Genomic DNA, 21746 nt, shown 5'->3' on the forward strand with positions numbered 1-21746 from the left:
GCATATTTTAGCATGAACATGATGGGATGTTGTGTCAACCGAGCAACCATGTTATCATCGTCCAGTAATTTCCATAGTGAGGTTCCAGACTTTTGGTGATTTTCATGAAACTTCTGCAGGCGAGACCTTGTGTTACCAACTGTTTGTCTGATAATGAATACTTTCCTTTTTTTTTCGTTTTTTTCCATGTCCACCTTGTTTAAATAGTGGAGATTTGATCCACACCTTCTGGGCCCTGCTCAGCCAGACAGCACAGGCCGCTCATCCTCATCACGTAACTCTGGTCATTGATGGAGCCGATTCATCAAACGTCACTCGACAGGCCCTCGATTGGATTCCAGTCAAACTGCCCTTGGTATTTCCCTCCACATCTTCTTGCACAGCCTCTGCTTCAATATGTTTGTGTGGCCCATCCACATATTGCAGAATTTTTCTTTCGTCACCCCCTCCTCACCCCCACTCTCTTCTCCCTTCTCTCTTTCAGATTGCAATCCTCTTGTCTTCCCTCCACTACATTATCTTTTTTTCACTCTCCACCTTCTTCTTTTTTATATGCCCGATATATATATATATATATATATATATATATATATATATATATATATATATATATATATATATATATATATATATATATATATATATATATATATCGGGGCGTTTTATGTGATACCGGTCGTCCGTCCGTCCATCCCCACTCTAACTCCCAAAGTTTTCAACTTTCACGTTTCATATTTGGTACATAGGTACAGACTGTGGAGACGGTGTGTCGCGACATACGTTCGTCATCTAAAGTGGTTGCCATGGCAACCAAGATGCTGTTTTCCATGTCTAACAATTCTGTATATACCTTCTTGTTCAGACGTATATTGTGCTCACTTGCGCTCTTGTTATTTCTTTTTGTGAGGGAAGTTTCAGTCCTTACGTTACAGTAACGTCACTTTTGGTTGAACTGAAGGAGTGGGGGGGGGGGTAGCAATTGTGTGGCTAAATTTTCTATCACCGAACAGGAATTCTTCAACTGCCCTATAATACTCTCACTGAAAATAGAGTTCAATGCTAAATAATTTAGTGTGATGTTTGTGTTTTATTATTTTTTTTTTACTTTGAAAATTTGCAACACTCAAGCCAATTTGTTTTGTCATCACACATTCTTTACAATTAATGATAAAGGGACGACTTCCTCAATGAAAAGGACCATTACATTAATCTGCACACTCGATAAGCATACATGTCATTGGAAACCAGAGTTAAGTTTTTATGCGAAAACAACGAGGCAGCTTTGGTGAAAAGAATGAAGAACTCGTCTTGCTAGTGTAGGCTCATGTTGATCCACGTCCACGGTACATAAAACGTAATGGATGAAGTTAATAGGACGTTGCTCAAGGTATGTCAATTGCAATGGGAAGGAAGGAGAAGCTGACCTCTCAGTCGTTAACCCTTTGGGTTGCAGTTTCGAGCTGGTGTTACAGTAGGGTAGGTGCTTCTTGTGAGCCAACGGCCATTCATATCGAGTGGTGTACTGCAGTTAGAGCAGAGGGTGGTGGGCTCTTGACGGAGGAGTCCGAAGTGAAGGCCTGCCGGGCTGGTTACCTTGAGTGGCTGTACCAGGCTGATCCACCAGCTGTTGATTTGGACATCAGGGTGTATCTGTTTCTCTTCCTGACCCTCCAATCAGCTGTGAACCACCTTTGTTTGTGGAGAGACAGGCTGCAGTGAACCAGTTGAAATGGGGTAAAGCTCCAGGGATCTGTGGCATTCATACTGAACTTCTCAAGGCTGGTGGAAATGCTGTTCTCGTGCCGTTTCATGCAGCTCTGTGCTCTGTTTGGAAAACGGGCATCATCCCAACTGATTGGAAGAGGAGCCTTGTTCCTCTCTGGAAAGGTAAGCCTTGTTCCAGGACTGCAAGAGCGAGGACTGAAGGGTGATCGCAAGGCCAGCATGACAACTGCTCTCAGTGTTTGGCATGTTGTTTGCTCTGGGCACTAGTGCTCAAGCAGATGATGGCAAACCCGATAAAGAATTATCTGAGCAGTCAGGCTTAAAACCAAAGAGGTCAACGATTGACCGTATCCTTGCTCTTCGGGTCCTCACCGAACGCAGACGAGAGTTTCGGCAGGGGCTGCTTGCAGCTTATGTTGATCTCTGTAAAGCGTTCCATTCAGTGAATCGGGATGCCCTCTGGAGGATTCTTGATCTTTGTGGGGTACCACCAAAACTGCTCAATCTGATACCTGAACTATACTTTGGAAGTGAGGTGTGGTCTTATTTCCAGTTGTTACTGGAGCTCTTCAGGGGTGTGTACTGGCCCCCACACTTTTCAGCACTTGTATGGACTGGATTCTGGGGAGGATGTCGGAGAGATTAAGCTGCGGTGCATCGTTTGGGAATGTCAAGATCTCTGACCTTGATTTCGCAGATGATGCAGTCATCTTTGCGGAGAAACTAGATTTCCTTATGGTGGCAAATTTGCGTACGTAAATTTGCAATTAAAGTCGAAATCATCTTCAAATTAGCCGTGACATCACAACAGGAAGTAGACCACTGGATCCGTACTGCGTACAGGCTTCATCACGGTGTGATTTAACTCAAACGGCGAATAATTTTTGATTTTCTACAAATATGCAGAGTCGATGTGTCCTTTGTGCTTGTATCGTAATAAATCGAGATGGTTTCATGCTGCACCAATGGCTGAAACACCCTAAGTTTGTCAGAAATTGGACTAGGTTTTTCCGAAAGACCCGTGTGTGGATCAGGCTGACGAAATGTTCACTTTTTGTGCTCAGAACATTTTATGAGCACTGTTGTGAAAACGGAGATGGCTCGATCTTGTGGTTGTCTGCCATGATTTAGATAATTCCATATCCTTGATCAAGTGGAAGAAACAGCCGTCACTCAAAACTGACACCATTTCTACCCAGCTACCAGCACATGTACACTGATGATTGGGGCGGTGAATCAAACACCTCTTGCCATTGCCCGGAAGTTACCACGAGAACACCTTAAACTAATTATCTATTATGAGCACAAAAGTCTACAAATGAAATGTACCACCGTCTATTCATAGTGGAGAGAAAGTATGTATCCATCATCATCTATTCCTTCAAGAGGATTTGACTCGGGATGCTAAAACTTCAGAGTACCACCCTCCATCAACCCCCTCCTCAAATCAACCTTCACCCCACAATACCCTCCACCATCCCACACCTCCCCTACACCATCCACTGGGGAGGGACATCGACACCTCATGCCTCACGGACATAATGGTGGTACACGGCGTGGACACAAATGGCGTGCAGGAAAAGTATGAAACGGGCCATCCTGTAACATACAAGACACCTGGTCGGCCTGCGATGGTGCAACAAACCCTTCGGTGCCCATTTTGTCTGTGATATCCAAGTGTGTTGGCCAGTGCCCGTGCTGTCAGGCTGATGGGTATTTCTGCTCGAGTAATATAGAAACTGATTTATCAATTACCGGTAATACAAAATCCCTCCCTTATAAACCGCGAATTGAACAGAAAATCAAATCCTACCGAGCTCAAGTGATCATGTGAGCAGCGTCTTCATATTCACGAACACTTCCACTGCCTTCACCTGAATTGCTTGCGTAAGGCTTCAACGATTCGGCTCCACAATTGCCTCGGAAGCGTTTCCATCATTAATTTAGTCTCCAATCGTTTCTTCAAAATCCCAATGATTAGTTTCAACATTCTGGGAACCTTTGGCTTCACTAATGACGGGGGAATCAAGATCAGAATCCCAGCTCGACCTGCACTTGTTCCTCTATGTAAAACTGCCATTCAGATCAATATGGCTTTCAGAGTGTGACTTCACCCGCGAAATCGAAAACCGACACTCTCAGGCTTTTTTTTGACACTTTGTTATTTGCAAAAAAAAAAAAAAGTCAAACTTTTTTTTTCTCCCCCCCTCCAAATTGGACCATAATTAATGATTTTCAATGGTTTTCAGAAAAAAAGGAAATCCATTGTTTGTTTTTCAGTTTAAAAGTTATTGCTTCATTTTATTGAGAGTAAATATAGCATGTCCTCAAGGATATCATGAGGTTTTTTTCAGAAATTATTTTACCACTTGTCCCCTGATCTCTTCGGTTGGAGTACCAAGCTAGGGCAGGAATCTGGTCTCGCACTCCATCAAAAGGTGCTGTGTGATCTTTGTCTACCAGCTCATGATAGCGTACTGTTCCTTGGGTTGACTTACATCCGATGGGTGGAGCACTTTGTCAGATTTATGGTGGGGCATTGCATCACAGTCTATAGTCAGGCCAGGAATGTAATCCAGACTCAATGTCTCAGGTAGACTTGCTACACCTAAACCATCCTATTGCTGCTTGGTTTCTGGAATAAAGAAAAAAGAAAAAAAGAAGGTGTATCATCTGATCATTGCACAAATTCATTTTCTATGATTGATAACATGTCAACCAATTCAATGTGGAACTGCATAAAACTTTGCATGTGTTTTTAAACTCATGATTCTCTCTCTCTTTATATCTTTATATCTTTCTATCTTTCTATCTTTCTATCTTTCTATCTATACATCTTTATATCTATACATCTTTCTATCTTTATATCTTTATATCTTTATATCTTTATATCTTTCTATCTTTCTATCTTTATATCTTTATATCTTTATATCTTTATATCTTTATATCTTTATATCTTTATATCTTTATATCTTTCTCTCTTTATATCTTTCTCTCTTGATATCTTTCTCTCTTTATATCTTTATATCTTTATATCTTTCTCTCTTTATATCTTTATATCTTTCTCTCTTTATATCTTTATATCTTTCTCTCTTTATATCTTTATATCTTTCTATCTTTCTCTCTTTATCTCTTTCTCTCTTTATATCTTTCTCTCTTTATATCTTTATATCTTTATATCTTTCTCTCTTTATATCTTTATATCTTTCTCTCTTTATATCTTTATCTTTATATCTTTCTCTCTTGATATCTTTATATCTTTCTCTCTTGATATCTTTATATCTTTCTCTCTTTATATCTTTATATCTTTCTCTCTTTATATCTTTATATCTTTCTCTCTTTATATCTTTATATCTTTCTCTCTTTATATCTTTATATCTTTCTCTCTTTATATCTTTATATCTTTCTCTCTTTATATCTTTATATCTTTCTCTCTTTATATCTTTATATATTTCTCTCTTTCTCTCTTTATATCTTTATATATTTCTCTCTTTATATCTTTATATCTTTATATCTTTCTCTCTTTATATCTTTATATCTTTCTCTCTTTATATCTTTATATCTTTCTCTCTTTATATCTTTATATCTTTCTCTCTTTCTCTCTTTATCTCCACCATTTTGTTTAAAACAGTATATAATACATGAAGCTCTTTCGAACTACTCACGATAAATGTAGTAGACATTTATCGTTTCCGGATGATGCACAGCGTTTAATGTGACAGTGCATGTCTACATGTGCAATTAAACTTTTGTATATGGCACCCTGGTTGCAATGAACCCCCCCCCCCCCGCTTGATGAGATCACAACATTCGGAAGATGTTGTAGTCAATGCATATTTACCCTTGCTGGGAAACCCAGGTATAACGATCTTTGTCTTAATAAGTTGAACGCAACACACAAGGCCCGATATTAGACCTTGTCAAAATACAGGTGAGATTGCAAAAATAATTATCAACAACAAACTTTATCATTCCTTCTCTGTATTGCCCTGGTGGCAAGATACAGCGTTCGGTACAAATACATCTCCCGGGACATTTGAGCAGGTTTGAGCCCTCATACAGCGCCTTCAGAAAGTATTCACACCCCTCCACTTGTCACATTTTCTTGTGTTACAGCCTGAATTTAAAATGGATTAAATTTAATTTTTTTTTTTTTGTCGGTGATCTACACAAAATACCCCATGTCAGTAGAATTTTTTTTTTGTTGGAAATTCTTTCAAATTAATTAAAAATTAATAGCTGAAAAGTCTTGCATTAATAAGTTTTCAACCCCTTTGCTATGACACACCAAACTGAGCTCAGGTGCATCCAATTTACTTTGATCATCTTTGAGATGTCTCTCTACAACTTGATTGGAAATGATTTATAAATACACACACCTTTCTATATAAGGTCCCACAGTTGACAGTGTATGTCAGAGCAGAAACTCCACCCTGATGTCCAAGGAACTGTCTGTGGAACTCGGAGATAAAAATGCGAGGAGGCATGGATCTGGGAAAGGGTATAAAACAATTTCTAGAGGGTTGAAAGTTCCCAGGAGCACAGTGAGCTCCATCATTCGGAAATGGAAAGAATATGGAACTATCCAGACTCTTCCTTGAGCTGGCCGTCCGACCAAACTCTGCAACCAGGCAGGAAGGACCTTGGTCAGGGAGGTAACTAGCAATGAGCAGTCTGACAGAATGACAGAATTCCTTGGCTGAGATGGAAGGACAACAATCTCTGCAGCACTTCACAAATCTCGGCCCTATGGGAGAGTGGCAGGACGGAAGCCACTCCTGAGAAAAAGGCACATGACAGCACGTGTGGAGTTTGCAAAAAGGAACGTTAAAGACTAAGACCATGAGGGAAAATATTCTGTGGTCGGATGAGGCGAAAATGGAATATTTGGCCTGAATGCAAAGCGCTACATCCGGTGGAAACCGAGCACAGCCCATCATCCATCTAACACCATCTCCACTGTGATACATAGAGCCTAATACAGCCTAATTTAACGATAATTAATAACAATAATTGGAGCCTAATACAGGCAAATCCTTGAGGAGAACCTGCTTCAGAGTGCAAAACACCTGAGACTGCGGCGAAATTTTTTGTTCCAATGAGATCATTATCCCAAACATACAGTCAAAGCAACACTGGAATGGCATCAGAACAATAACGTGAAAGTCCTTGAGTGGCTGCCCAGCCAAAGCCTAGACTTGAATCCAATTGACAATCCGTGGAAAGACTTGAAGATTGTTGTTCACCGACGCTCCCCATCCATCTTGACAGAACTTGAGCAAATCTGGAAGGAAGAATGGGAGAAAATCTCCAAATCCAGATGTGAAAAGCTGACACAGACATACCCAAGAAGACTGTAAGCTGTAATTGTGGTGGAGTCTGCGGGCCTACGGGGAAGGGCATGATGATGATGCATGATGGGCGTGATGATGGGAGGAGTGGTCGTGGTGGTCAGTGTATCGGCGAGGGATATAAGGTGTGCGCGCCGCCTGAGGCGTCGTAGTAATGCTGGAGTCGCCCGGCTCGTGAGTGTGCCGAGTACGGAATAAAGGGGAGCCGCGGGCACAGTACGCCCGCGCTCGCACTCGTGCAACACAGCCCGGCTCGACTGTTCCTCCGCATCGTGTCTGCCTGCTAAGCATCTTCCATTTCAGTACATTACAGTAATCACTGCCAAAGGCGCTTCTACAAAGTATTGACTCGGAGGGGGGGGGGGGGTTGAATACTTATTGACGTGAGACTTTTCAGATTTTCATTTTTAATTAATTTGTAAAAATTTCTAAATACGTTTTCACTCTGTCATTATGGGGTATTTTGTGTGGATAGGTGACAAAAAATTTAAATTTAAACCATTTTATATTCAGGCTGTAACAACAAAATGTGACCAAAGTTGAGGGGCGTGAATACTTTTTCAAGGCAATGTACACGACGATTATGATGATGAAGCGGTACACTTGTTGAGGGTATTGGTCAGCCTAGGATTATCACAGTTGGTTGTATGCAGTGAGAGGATCTGCATGGATGCTGTAAACAGAAAAACCCTGTTATAGTAAATACCCCTCCATAAGGAACATAATTTCGCATTGTCTAGCAACCCATTCAAATATAAACAATTATTATTATTTTATTTTTTTCAAGGTTTGGATTTTTTTTTTAATAGTAATTTTTAATGTTTACTGAATCTTCATTTCCTTGATTTATTTGGCTCTTGTAAAATGCAAGCATTATCCACTTCATCAAATATATAAAGCTTGTATTTATTGTGTCTGCATGTAGGATGCACTCCAGTATCTGCTTGCAGTGTACAAGCATGCTCCACTAGCATTAATATAAACCCAGTGGCTCAGCGCTTAAGGCTTCGTTTCAGTTCCCTTACCTGTATGGGTTTAATTTATATCACTACTCAGCCTGGCAGGTAATGAAAAACCACTGAGCATATGCTTTGAAACAGTTTTAGCAGAACCAACACAAGTGGTACAATATGATTAAAAAACGTGTGTCGTGATCTCGAAATCTCGGTTGTCATTTTTGTCTCCAATTGTCTGATACAGAGAAGTCTTCAAGATGCTATTGATGACACTTGAATTTTTGGGATATGTCGAGTCAAATTTTTCAAGTTATCTTTCGTGTAGTATGCAATTGCAGATATCTTTTGGTCTCTTTTATTTATATTGTCTTGTGCATTTAAAACCTCCCCCCTCTCATTCCATCAAGATGTATTTAAAACTGTGGGTATAGAAGTATTTCTAAAAGGCTTTTTTCTTTTTGTGTCAATTGTAATACCTTATGGTGTTGGAGCGATGATAAATCTTATCTGGCTCCTAAATGAAACTGTACGTGTGCATGCAGGGAGTGCACCTGATTGTGAGTGCCACAGAGGGTTCAGTGCTAGACCAGGCTGTGATGAAGCAGCAGCCTCTAGTTGTGCAACTTTCCAGGTTGCGACTTAGAGAGCGAGCGGAACTCGTCCGGCAAGGCTTAGCACGGTATCACAAGACGCTGGATGAGTCTTCCTTTAACAATCAGGTGAGTTGTATTTTATTTTTCCTTAAATACAAGATGTTGGCTTATGTAAGAATGAGGTGACAGAGTAAGAAGGCAATGTACTGAGAATGGGGCTACAGTTGGACAAACCAAGTAAGGGAATGAATGAAAACAGAAAGGAGGGGAGGAAAGACTAATGTGCAAGTAAGATGGTTGGATTAAACATGACCTAGAGGAAAGGAAGCAAAGGAGAAAACGTTTAAGGCTTAAAAGTCATGAGCATGTGTTCTTGGCAAACACTTTAAATTGGTACAACAGGACCAAGTAAGACACTGGGAACAGACTCGCAATATGATTAACTGCGCAGGGAATAAATGACAATAGTTGGACAAGACATGTCCAGTGTGGTAAACTCAGCATTTGGAGAGGATCTTGTGGAGCTCAGAAACTATGTGTACTTGTGATAAAACCATAACTGCAAGCCTTATGGGTAATATGTGTTTCCTCGAGGTTTGATAAGAGTAGAATTTACAAGATGAAGCAGCAGTAATTCAAAATGCTGCCTTTGTACTCAGAAATGACATTTCCATACTATGATTGAGTGCATGTCGAGGTTCAGGTTTTGATCAGTGTATAACTGTATAATATTAATAATAATAATAACTAGACAACCCGTGAACCAGTTGGGTTCCCATTGTGACAGCGGTTGATGAAAAAGATCATTAAAAAAAAAAATAGCGCCAGCGAACTATACCGCTGAGGTTGTTTGCAGTAATCAAATTCTCCCCAAGAGTACTTGACTGAATTGGGAATTGATTTTTAAATTTTTTCTTTGCCCGATTTGAACAAAACTTGATACTGCACACCGCAGGATAATGCTGAGTAAGGTGGCACTAAAATTTTTGCACTATCTTGTACCATTTTGGCTGTATTTCGGGAACATACATACATACATACATACATACAAGATGAGAGTTTTAGTAACATACGAGACGACCCGTGAACCCGTTGGGTTCCCGTTGTGACAGCGGTTGATTTAAAAAAAACATTTCAAAAAAAAAAAAATTTGCGCCAGCCAACTATACCGCTGAGGTTGTTTGCAGTAATAAAATTCTCCCCAAGAGTACTTGACTGAATCGGGAATTGATTTTTTTAAATAATTTTTTCATTGCCTGATTTGAACGAAACTTGATGCTGCACACCGCAGGATAATGGTGAGTAAGGTGGCACTAAATTTTTTGCGCTATCTTGTACCATTTTGGCTGTATTTCGGGAACGTACATACATACATACAAGATGAGAGTTTTAGTAACATACTATACGACCCGTGAACCCGTTGGGTTCCCGTTGTGACAGCGGTTGATGAAAAAAAACATAAAAAAAAGATAGCTCCAGTGAACTATACCGCTGACGTTGTTTGCATTGATCAAATTCTCCCGAAGAGTACTTCACTGAATCGGGAATTGATTTTTAAAATAATATTTTCGTTGCCCTATTTGAACGAAACTTGATACTGCACACCGCATGCGAATGGTGAGTAAGGTGGGCTGAACATTTTTGCGTTATCGTGTACCGTTTTAGCTGTATTTAGGATACATACATACAAGATGAGAGTTTTAGTAATATATAGATAGATAAGAAAAAGACACAACATGTCATAGCTCCCGTTGTTTTAGTAATTTTGCTGTACAGAATTGCAGGACGAGCCCATGTTTACGTACAACTAAAATGGCTGCCAGTCTACCAGTTGGCTATCTTTGATAAGATCGCAAAATAAAGTTAGGTGCAAGTGTATACCATTGTGTATTGTGCTTTTGCCACGTTTGAACAAAATCGGACCATGCATGTCTGAGAAATGGTTGGGGACACGTTTGAGTAACAAAATGGCCGCCAGTCAGCCATCTTTGGTCTGATCTCGAAAAAAAATGATGGGCCTATGTAAGTCATCATTCATTATCTGTTGGCCAAGTTTGAACAAGATTGGTAAACACGTGTCCAATAAATGGTTGATGATTTGTTCGATACAGGGTTTTTTTTGGGGGGGGGGGTTAAAAATAAAATAAAATGGCCGCCAGTCTACCAGTCAGCCATCTGATTAGATCACACAACTAAGTGAGGTGCACGTGCATGCCATCATGTACTCTGCTTGAGCCAAGTTTGAATAAAATCGGACCATGCATGTCTGAGAAATGGTTGGACACATTTAATTAACAAAATGGACACCAGTCGGCCGTATTGGATCTGATCTCGGAAAAATAATCACGTGCATGTGTAAGCCATCATTCATTATCTATGCTGAGTTTGATCAACATCGGTAAATGCGTGTGAGAAATTGTTGAGGACGTATTTAACATCTGGTTTAAAAAAAAAAACTAAATTGACTGCCAGTCGGCCAACTTGGATCTGATCTCGAAAAAAATGTGCATATGCAAGTCATCATTCTTTGTGTGCCAAGTTTGAACATTGGTAAATGCGTGTCCGAGAAATGCTTGAGGACATATTCATCATGGGTTTAAAAAATATATGTTTTTTCCAACGAAAATGGCCGTCAGTCAGCCATCTTGGATCTCATCGAAAAATAAAAAAATAAAATGATGCTTATGTAATCCAACATTTGTTTTCTGTGTGCTAAGTTTGAACAAGATCGGTAAATGCATGTCCAAGAAATGTTTGAGAACGTGTTTGATACTACTTCTTTTTTTTTTTTTTTTTTTTTTTTACAACTAAAATGGCCGCTAGTTGGCCATCTTTGATCATATTGTGAAACTGATGTGCATATGTATACCATCATGTGTTGTCTTTGTGCCAAGTGCGAATAAAATTGGTCTATACATGTCTGTGATATGGTTGCGGACGCACACACGGACACAAAAATGTTCTTATGATTCCCCGTTGGATTTTGTCCGGAATGGGGGCTTATGGATTTGGTCTTGATTTTCTTCAATGATTATTAATAATAATAATAATAATTAATAATAGCCACAGTTGCACTTTGCTGTTGCCCAGAATGACTTGCATTTGGAAATTCTGAAGTTCAAGGGTGAAAATAAATGTGTTTGAGAGTTTTCCATCCTCAGTTTTGCCAGGATCTTAACTGAAAATGGGGAGGATGAGAATGGGAAGAAAGTCGTTAAAATTTACAAAGCGGGCACCGTACCATCATTCCTTTCCTTTAAAAATAAATTGTGGGAAAAGAACTCTATTCCAGTTAATTTGACAAAAAAGCACAGATAATCATGCTCTCCACTTAGATATAAAGTGGTAAGACATTGCAGAGAATTTCCTTTGATGCCATGCCTTTTCTAAGAGAAGGAAACATCCTAAGCCTGCACAAGTTTATTATATTTTATTATATTTTATTTTTATTTTATTTTTTGCTGCACAATCTCCAATAAACTTTATTTCTTTCTTTATTTTTTATTTTATATGTTATACTTTATATCATATTTTTACCTCTGCCACCGAAGGTGGATGGAGATTATGTTTTCACGCCTGTCTGTCTGTCTGTCTGTCTTTGTCTGTTTGTGAACACAATATCTCAAAAAGTTGTGGACGGATTATGACAAATCTTGGTGGACGAGTTGAGTAGTTGACAAGAACAAGCCGATAAACTGTTCAGCCTGGCGGAGGTATGCGCTCTACCGAGCGGCGTTCTCGTTGTGTTTGTGTTGTCGTGCGACAGTGAGCAAGTTCGCATGCAGACCAATTTTAATATAGCACCCCGGGTGACCGTGGGTGCGGTTCAACAAAGTTGTGTAATCTAACAAAAACATTTGTTTCTAATTTGACTCAAAGTTGATTTTATCAGGGTTAATCGGTCCTTCTGAGCTTTGAATCCAGGGGCTCAGGCTTCCTCCTTCATGATAAACGTTCTGGATGGCATTTTTTTTCCTGAACAAGCCAGTCTCGTCCATGTTGAAAACTTGTTCTGGCTTTTACCCCTTCTCCTCGATGATCGCCTTGAATGTCTCCGGGTACTTCTCGGCGGCTTCTTTGTGTGCAGATGCGGCTTCTCCATGCAGCGATACGCTCTTCAGTTTGAATCTTTTTTGAAATCGGTCAAACCAGCCCTTGCTGGCTTCAAATTCAATGGGGGCTGCTGCTGGATCTGGTGCTGTCAATGGTCCTGGTTGGGGGTCGTCGGGGTCATCCTCGTCATCGTCTCCTTCCATACCTGCTACTCCAGCGAATTGCCGATAGTTTTCTGGCCTTCTCCCTGATGGTGTTGGTGTCCAATGGGATGTTTTTCTTCCTGCAATCGGTGATCCAAAGGGCCAATGCCGATTCCATCCTGACGATGTTCTTGTTGCGTGCAGTTGCCACCCTTTTTGCGCTTTGGCAGTAGTTGACTGCTACGGTACTCCTGATGTTGGCTTCGTCCTTCTTGATGTAGCGTATGGTCGATTCATTCAAACCGTAATGGCGTCCAACCGCGGCGAACCTTTTTCCTTCCCGAAGCATATCTCGCACCTTAATCTTCTCCTGGAGCGTCAGAACTTTCCTCTGGCGCTTCGGTTCCTTGCCAGAAGCCTTAGAAGGTGCAGGGCGTTTGGGCGGCATCATCGGGCTTGGAGGAAAAACGTCGAAAATATTCGAAGTTCACAAGCGAAACACTCAAGACAGCGACACGCGATGAACTGAAGGATGCTGGCAGTTGCTGCTTGCTTCTACCCGAGAGTGCGTCTCATGGGCAGCAGCCAATAGGTGCCAAGGAGAAATGAATAGCGCGCTCTATGTCTTTGTCTCATGCGTTGTGTGACTGGTCGAGCGCTACGCGTTATAATTTATTGCTTAAATAATTTATATTTTATATATTATTACCGGGGGAATCCGCAGAAAAAATTAGTTGGGTTCCAAGGGAAAACCCGCGATGAACCGGGGGCGCCATAGGTGAACCGTGATATAGCGAGGGATGACTGTATTGTGGTTTGAATAGTGGCTGGGAAAATGGCCTCTCGGGTTCAAAGGGAGGGTTAAGATTGATTAATCCCATCAAGCCATTTATTTTGGTGAGAGCAATGTGCTATTTTGTGTATTTTCAGCTTTTAATTAAATTCTCCAATGACATAATTCACAAGTTGAAAATTTTTGATGGAAGTTTGTTGTCAAAATGGCATTTGGATAACCACAAACAACGTTGGGAGTCATTTTAATCATGCCGAATTACTCGCATGGAATACATAAAAAATATCTTCGCCTCCTTTATTCCAACAGAAATGTCCAGAAAACTTAAATTCAATGCAAGTTCCTTAAATTGTATTGCTATTTAGGGTTTACAGTTGATTTATGTTTCACATTTAAACAACTATTCACCTCAAAAGAAGTTGCTTTTTAACGAGCTCAAAATTAAATGCGATGCACCCTTCGACTGGATTCATGCGAGACTTGTTTTTTGTTGCTGCATACAGGAAGCCATGTTTCTCTGCTTTACAGATGCAATTGGTCCTTGGCAAGCGGGGTGGGGCTGAACCACGCTTTCTCCAGCTTGTTTGTGAGGAGCTTCGTTTCTTTGGACACTTCGAAAAGGTCAGAGTGCTACTCTGTTTGTCCTCAATGTGAGTAGTTTTGTCTGGTCATTGGTATTTGTCCTCTACAAATCTGACCCGTTCATCCCCAAATGTTGCTAATAATTTAAAATATTTTTGGATTTTCTCTATCCGACTAACTTACGAGCTGGTATTCTACTTATTATGTGGCAAATAACAGCTGACACTACTAGTCAGTGAGATAAACTAGGAGACGATAGTTTTATGTGTCCTTGGATGTGGCTCTTCCTTGAGAAGAAGCAGGACTGATCATGTAAAATGACTTCTCCACCATTCATGCATTGTGTTGACCAAGTGCTAAAACTGCATCTAAGGTCAGTTTTTTGTTGTGTACAGCTGACATCGAAGATAGCCGAGCTTGGCCAGACCATTCCCGAGTTGTTGCAGCAAGTGTTGTGGCGCCTCGAGGATGAGTTGGGCCAAGACCTGGTCCGCCGTGCTCTGCTCAGCCTTTTATGTTGTCATGATGGTAATATGAAAGCTGCATTTACATTCATCTTTTTGTGACTTTCACTGTCATGGTTGGGGTTGTGGGATTTTTATTAGCCAACTGTTAATTTGTTTCATCACCCTGAATCTGCCATTTTTTGGGGGGGAGAGTTTAGGGGGGGGTCACTTTATGTGACCCAAACACTTAGAATTTGGCTTCAAAATAAGTAACTAGCATTTTAATTTGTCTCCTACCTTATACAGGTCTCTCAGAGGTGACTTTGCACCATGTGATCAGCCTTGGAGCAAATGTCGATTCTAAGGAGGAAGCCGTGGCTTGGATAGATTTGGTCGAGGCTGCCAGGCGGGCAGAAGGTGTTCTGCCCTCGACCTTATTCAGCCGTCTGCTATGCAGCCTCAAATGGCAAGTTTTTTTGCAATTAAACTGTGGGTTGATGAGGTCGATTTATTTAATTTTTTTTGAAGGGGAGCACAGAGTTTGAAGTTTATTTTATTCATTCTTTGCAATGATCAGCTTTCTGGGAGAAGGAGTTTCTGGATGGTTGCCAAAGCTGCAGGGAGATATTGCAGATGCAGTCAGGGTACGATACCTGCTTAAAGGTGGTGCCGAAAGGGAGACACACTGCCTAATAGCAGGTACGTTTGGAAGCTCTGCTGGTTTCGCCACCTTCCTTCTTGTCCATATATCTCTCGACCGTTTCCTCGTCTCTGGCCCACGCACCACCATCTGTTTACGTCTGGATTTCTGCCTGTTTACCAAAACCAAACTGAAAAATTTAATTGCATTTTGTAACTTGTTGGTTGTTGTTTCAGCTCACTTCTTCGCATCGGTATTTCCTCTTCCTGGGAGTTGCTTGTCACCGCTACCTGAAGCTCTACTTCAACTACCACAGCACCTGGTCAGTAAATGATAGGTGTAACAATCTATTAAATCAGGAATACATTAAATCATTACTCTAACCACAAATAACTATTTTGAAATTTTTTTTTATTTTTATTTTTTAAAAGTAAAAAATAAAATAAAGAATGTACATAAGATTGAGTCTCAAGGAAGAGTGAGGTGAAAGGATGAAAAGGCAATGGATTGGAATTGGGGCAGCAGATGAGCAGAACCTAATAAGCAAAGGTGAAATGAATAATCCAAATACTGCACATCTTTATTGACGAATCATATGCTGGTCCACCTGACAGAACCCCCACCACCCCCACACCACAAAAATACGATCTATGTATGTATCTATCACACGTCCTGGTCATCATTGGTTAGATATTTATTGGTATGCCATCCTGATGAGGATAAATAAGCCCGAAATCCGGATAGGCGGCTCCGTTTGATGTCTAACTGATGTTGACCATGTAATCTTTGTCTGTCTGACTGTTGTTGGGATGAGGCCTTCGGATTGCAGGTGAAGTTTTGGTGTAGGACTTTCTGTCCATTGGAGATCGGGGGAGTGCTCATCACGCTCCACATATTTCGATCATATAGATATATGTAAAATATTTTGTTAGTCGTGGGATTCTAACCACCCTGACAATCCACCAGGTCAGGAGGGGACGAGAGGTCGCCACATTTCGCGCAAGTCGTATCCATAACTGTGTATGCCATCCGTAATTGGAGCAATGACCAATCAGCTCTCACCTGATTGATCGTCTCTGCTGTGACTAGAGATTTTACATCCTTGAGTCACCCCTTGGCCCTTTTATTTAGAGGGGTTCGGAAAGCGACCCATGATGCTAACCCAAGGTAAGCCCTTCACTCTTTCAAACTCGACCAGAGTTCCTCCACAGCTGCAGGCATTAACACAGAGCACGTACATGAGAACTCCAATGCTACACGACCCCTCCACCTCCACCCCCTTTCAGCCATTTTATCGGTTTCACGCTTATTGGTGGATAGTCAGCGATGGTGAAGATAGAAACACCATTGAAGCTGTCAGGCATACACCACACACAATGCTAATGGTAATCAACATTTATGTACAAAAAACCCAATCGTGTGTCTCAACTGTAATTGGAGGAATGACCAATCGCCGTTCACCTAATCAATCATCCCAGGTGCAACTCAGGATTTAACATAATTTGGTCATCACACGGCCCATCCAGTGAAAACGCTGTGTAAAGTGACCAAGAACATGAACCCAAGGTTCGCCCTTTATCGCAGTAATTGGGTTAGGTGGTGTTTTGGGGATAAGAAAAGATTGTAGCTTGGGATGGGGATGATGAAATGAGTTCACCACCTGCTTCAAGCCTTGGAGGGAAGAGTGGGATTTAACAGCCTCAGGAAGGAAGTTCCGTAAACAAAAGAATGGAGGTGTTTAGTGATCCTGAATTTTGGGAGTTGAGCCAGAAGGGAGTGACTGGAAGAAGTCGTACATCCTGGAGTTTGCACTCTCAGCCCTCAAACACTCCCCAACCGAGGGAGCGAAATCGGAGGTGGTTAAAAAACAACAACAACAGAGGTGTCACTGTGTGGTGAATGGCGGGCCTTATGCTTCAGCCTCATCACAGAAGATGCCGATGTTGTTTCTGGAGAGAGATATGAGGCTGGGGGACCAACTCATAGGGGAGAGCAATACTCCAATGAGCTATTGATAAATGTCTCGTAGGCTGAGTCATTGTGATTTTTCAAGGGAATACTCTGTACCATGGAGGATGCCGACTTTGAGGCTGGTTTTGGAGACCAACTTTGCTTTATGTGGTCAGCCCAATAGATGTCGTAGTATGCAGATGATGGTGAGGTCGAGAAACTCAAGAGACTGATCCTCTTCCAGTGGCTATCTATGGAAATAGAAAGGTGGGTTCATTTGATGATTCTTCCAGAGCAATCGGTTAGACTGATCTGCTTGGAGTACAAGGATATTGAGGAACTTTTACCCAAGAGGAGGCGGCCATTTGGCCAATCAATCTTGTGCTCCTTAAACCCCAGTGCAATCCACCAGTTTATTAATTAAATCCATCGGTTTATAGATTAAATTTCACTCTGGCAAGAACAGTGGGGCAGGCACAAGAACATCAGGATTAAACAAACAAAAAAAAAAAACATTTTTTGTGGTTGTGGGGGGTGCCATGAAGGGGGTTACAGGTAAGTAACGAACAAATCCAAACAGCGTGTTAACATTTTAATGCGATACTCTTTCCCGACACAATTGCTACGAATATATATATATATATATATATATATATATATATATATATATATATATATATATATATGTGTGTATATATGGTGGTGGTGGTATGGCAGCTTATCTGCCGGGGAAGCTATCATTTCTTGAAGCGCGACTGTGTCGCTGATGCAGTGCCCCTCTACCAGTACACACACTGGAACCAGTACTCATTTCGCCGACCTCGGAAGGATGACAGGCTGAGTCAACCCCCTGGTGTATTAATTCAGCGGCTGACAGGGCTTGAACTCAGGACCCTAGGATCCCAAGCCGCCACCCTAACCACTGAGCCAACACCAAGCTGTATGTATATATATATATATATATATATATATATATATATATATATATATATATATATATATATATATATATATATATATATATATATATATATATATATATATATATATATATATATATATATGATCATCCATGCCCGGGCCTATCTCAGCAACTCACCAATTTCATATACCCCCTCATTCCCAATTACTTTGAGGTACCCATAAATTTCCAGTTTAAAACTATCGAATGTTTTTGCTGCCATTACCTTTCCAGGGAGAACAGTGTATGTATGTTAACTACTCTCTAAGTTAAAGACCCCTGCCTTGCACATCCGAACATTCCTCTTCTTTACTCTCGGGCCCTAACCCCTGGTCCTGTTAGTCTATACAGTACTGTAAAAAAAAAAAAAAAACTCTTCCGCACGTATTTTGTTGGATAGTGTTATCTCACCCTACATCTTAAACATTTCTATCTTATCAGCTCCTCTCTAATATACAAACTGCCATCTCCTTTAGCCACTCGTAGCTTAGTCTAGCTCGTGCCAGATTGAAAGACGTGTTCCATTATCAAATGAGCGTCTCATCAATTCCAGATCAGTAGAGAATGCCACAACTGTTGCCTGCTTATCCATGGGATAAGGGTACTACATACATCAATGTTGAGATATCTGCATGAAGGAATAAAAGGTTTTTCAGAGCCTCAGAGAGCTTGTTTAAGTAGATGAAGAACAAGACTTTGCTTTGGACACTGCCCTGGAGAACTCCTTAAATGTCACGGAATATGAGGGAGAGGAGAAAATTTAACTCCTTGTTGCCTGGTGACTTGGAGTGGAGGAAGTCGTGAAGACGGCCTTGTATGCCACAGACAGCAGCTTTGCAAGCAGAGTCTTGGGTCCCAGAATGTGTCGAATGCCTGAGATATGCCCCAATAGAGGGTACTGGCTTATTGCTTGAAACTATTGAACTTTAGTTTGGAAGAACCTTTTAACTGTGGCTTTAACGACAAGATGCAGTCACACAACTAGCATAGAATATATTTTCACATTGGGTCAATGTGTGGGGACTGTAGGGAAAATAATTTGCGCAAGTAATTTTCGAAAAGATTTCTTTCGTTGTATAGCCCGTTTAAAGGAACATAAAAGAAGCTAATCCCAGACTGGAGATATTCCTGGTGGGAAGCATGGTTCATGCCGTAAGTGTGGGCTGGAGTGGGGGCGTCTTGGAAGGCTACAGATGGATGCTTCCTTTGCCACAGAGAAAATCCCAAGAGTCCGAGTGCAGGTTCTTTTCACAAAGCTCCCATGCATTTCCTTTCTGCCGCTAGTACTGCTCTTTTATTGCATGTGCCCCCACCCTCGGCCTTGATGCCACCAGCCACACCCTGTTTGGCTGCCATTGGCTGGTGTCCTTGGCCGTGGGTGGGGCAACCCGCCCTGACCTCACCCACTTTGATAGTGCACTTCCTTCATCACGGCCCTGCTTTCCCGCCTTTACTAGTGACGACAGCCTGTTGGACCACTTTAAAGGAACACAAGTCTGGAGATGGCGATGGTTCACAAGCAATGTACACGGTTCGCCTTTTTTATTTTTTGACCTTCGAGGGGATGCCACGGGCAAACTGGCGGGAATCGGGAAAAACGTAAATGATGAAAGTTGTAGTACTCGAAGAGCACTACTTGCATACCAACTTTCATTCAAAACAGTTGAAAACCCTCGGAGCTCGATGCCCAATTTATTGATTTTTTTTGGACATTTTGTAAGTTCGTGACCTTGTGACCTTGACCTTGGGACGAAAATGAAAAATCGAGCTTCGTGGGGCTATACAGGTGCCATTGGGCAAACCAAATACTGAAACCCCTGCCAGATTCGACAAACCCCCTCGGAGAAGATGCAACTGAATTCGGCTACCCCCTAAAAACACATGTTTTTAGGGTGTGGCTCCGCCCATAATGGGCGCAGCATGCCCATTCTCCAGAAAATACAACTCGATCATGATACAAACCTCACACCCTAATTTTATCAAGATCGGATCAAAACCCACGGAGCTATGCTCGGGACAGACAGACAGACAGACAGACAAGCCGTTAGGCGGACATGGGTAGTCACCTGCCCAATAGAACCTGACATGATGGGCCCGTTCGATGGGGAATGACCTGAGGATTAAGCACAAGAAAATTCATGATTCTAGCTTCAAGGGTTAATGCTGCAGATTGTTTTTTCGTTAAAATACCCCCACATTTAGAGGTTTTTCAGCCGTTGCTACGCAACGGAGGGTCCATAGCAACGGTTTTTTCTCACACAAAACTCGGACATGCCATGAACCTACCATACCAGTTTCATGTATATCTGACTCATAGTCTCTGAGATATAACGAACTTCGTTTTTTTATTGTTTTCGACCAGGGTTCATTCAAAGTCTACCTTCTCCGACAGTTTTCATAGGATCCGGCTGGAAATTTTTGACAATATGGCTGAATGTACTGCCCACAGTCGCTCGTGGCCCGATTTTTGATTTTCGAAAATTTTTTTTTTATGATTTTTCTAAAATTTCAAAGTCCCGTTCAAGGGTGTAGCCAGAGGTCCAAAAGCGATGAGGCGAAAAGAGGTGAACTGTCCTATTTAGGTATTGTGATAGGAGTGGAGATAAGAGTATTCAGAGCACTGCCGGGTAGCTTTGATAGTTTACTCCCCAGGGAGCTCAGATGGCCAGAGGGCTCAGGCCAGACCATATTTCAGAAAATGAGCGACGAGGCAACTTCCTCGTCTGCCTCAGCCTGGCTACGCCCTAGCCGTTGCTAGGCAACGGTGGTGTCCATAGCAACGGTTCTTGTTTGCACACAACTAGGTCATGGTATGAACCTACCAACCAAGTTTCATCGAAATCGCCATTGTATTAACTGAAATCGCCATTTTAAATACTGATAATAAGGGTAGAACCAATCTCAAAAAAAAAAAAAATAAAAAAAAAAATTTTCGACGAGATCGACTACCCACAGACATACCCATAACAAATATAGTGGTCACTTACTGACTCGTGAATCAATAAAATGCAAACTACAAAGGGATAAAACATGATTTTTAAAAAGTGTGAAGGGATAGCTGTTTTAGCCACACGGAGGGAAGATGACAGCTTTCAGTACATATAACGACGCATATCCTATAATCACAATTAAGTTACCTTACGCTCATTCTCATAGATACACTCTGGGCATTTACTATCACCTTACTATCCAAAGTTACCCCTTAGAAGGCATTTCCACAACAGTGTACATCAGATAATGTGCGACTCTAAACTGTGAGTGGTGAAAGCACCGTAACCGAGTCCCATACAGCCATTTCTGCACGGTACGGCCCATCATGCAGAACATGATGTCCCACTTTACCAAGTACGATCTGGAGTCTTCTTTTGATGTGGTCAGGTGCAATGATTATAATTCATGTCATTCTCAGACCTCGGACGAACGACATGACGTCACCGCCACAATGCACGTATTGTCTGCTGCTCCCGGAGGAGCTATCTCTCAATGCTAATTACAAAGATGCAATTTCAGATACTGTCACGAGTGCATGAAAGATGCAAGATTATGACCAGTT

At 41.4% G+C, this 21746-nt stretch overlaps 1 protein-coding gene across 2 annotated transcripts in view; it reads left to right on the forward strand.

Annotated features, from left to right (window-relative positions):
* The window catches only part of TEP1 (telomerase associated protein 1), a 154492-nt gene that overhangs the window by 80431 nt on the left and 52315 nt on the right, over nt 1-21746 (forward strand). For both annotated transcript variants that reach the window (XM_085894781.1, XM_085894782.1), the window contains exons 24-30: nt 208-355; nt 8575-8751; nt 14143-14235; nt 14592-14724; nt 14949-15108; nt 15220-15341; nt 15519-15604. In XM_085894781.1, coding sequence (XP_085750907.1) covers nt 208-355; nt 8575-8751; nt 14143-14235; nt 14592-14724; nt 14949-15108; nt 15220-15341; nt 15519-15604 — 919 coding nt within the window. The remainder of the gene's footprint in view (nt 1-207; nt 356-8574; nt 8752-14142; nt 14236-14591; nt 14725-14948; nt 15109-15219; nt 15342-15518; nt 15605-21746) is intronic.

Source organism: Eptatretus burgeri, chromosome 9, assembly GCF_056783735.1.
Source record: "Eptatretus burgeri isolate ZD-2024b chromosome 9, Ebu_testis_v1, whole genome shotgun sequence".
Classification (NCBI taxonomy): Eukaryota; Metazoa; Chordata; class Myxini; order Myxiniformes; family Myxinidae; genus Eptatretus; species Eptatretus burgeri.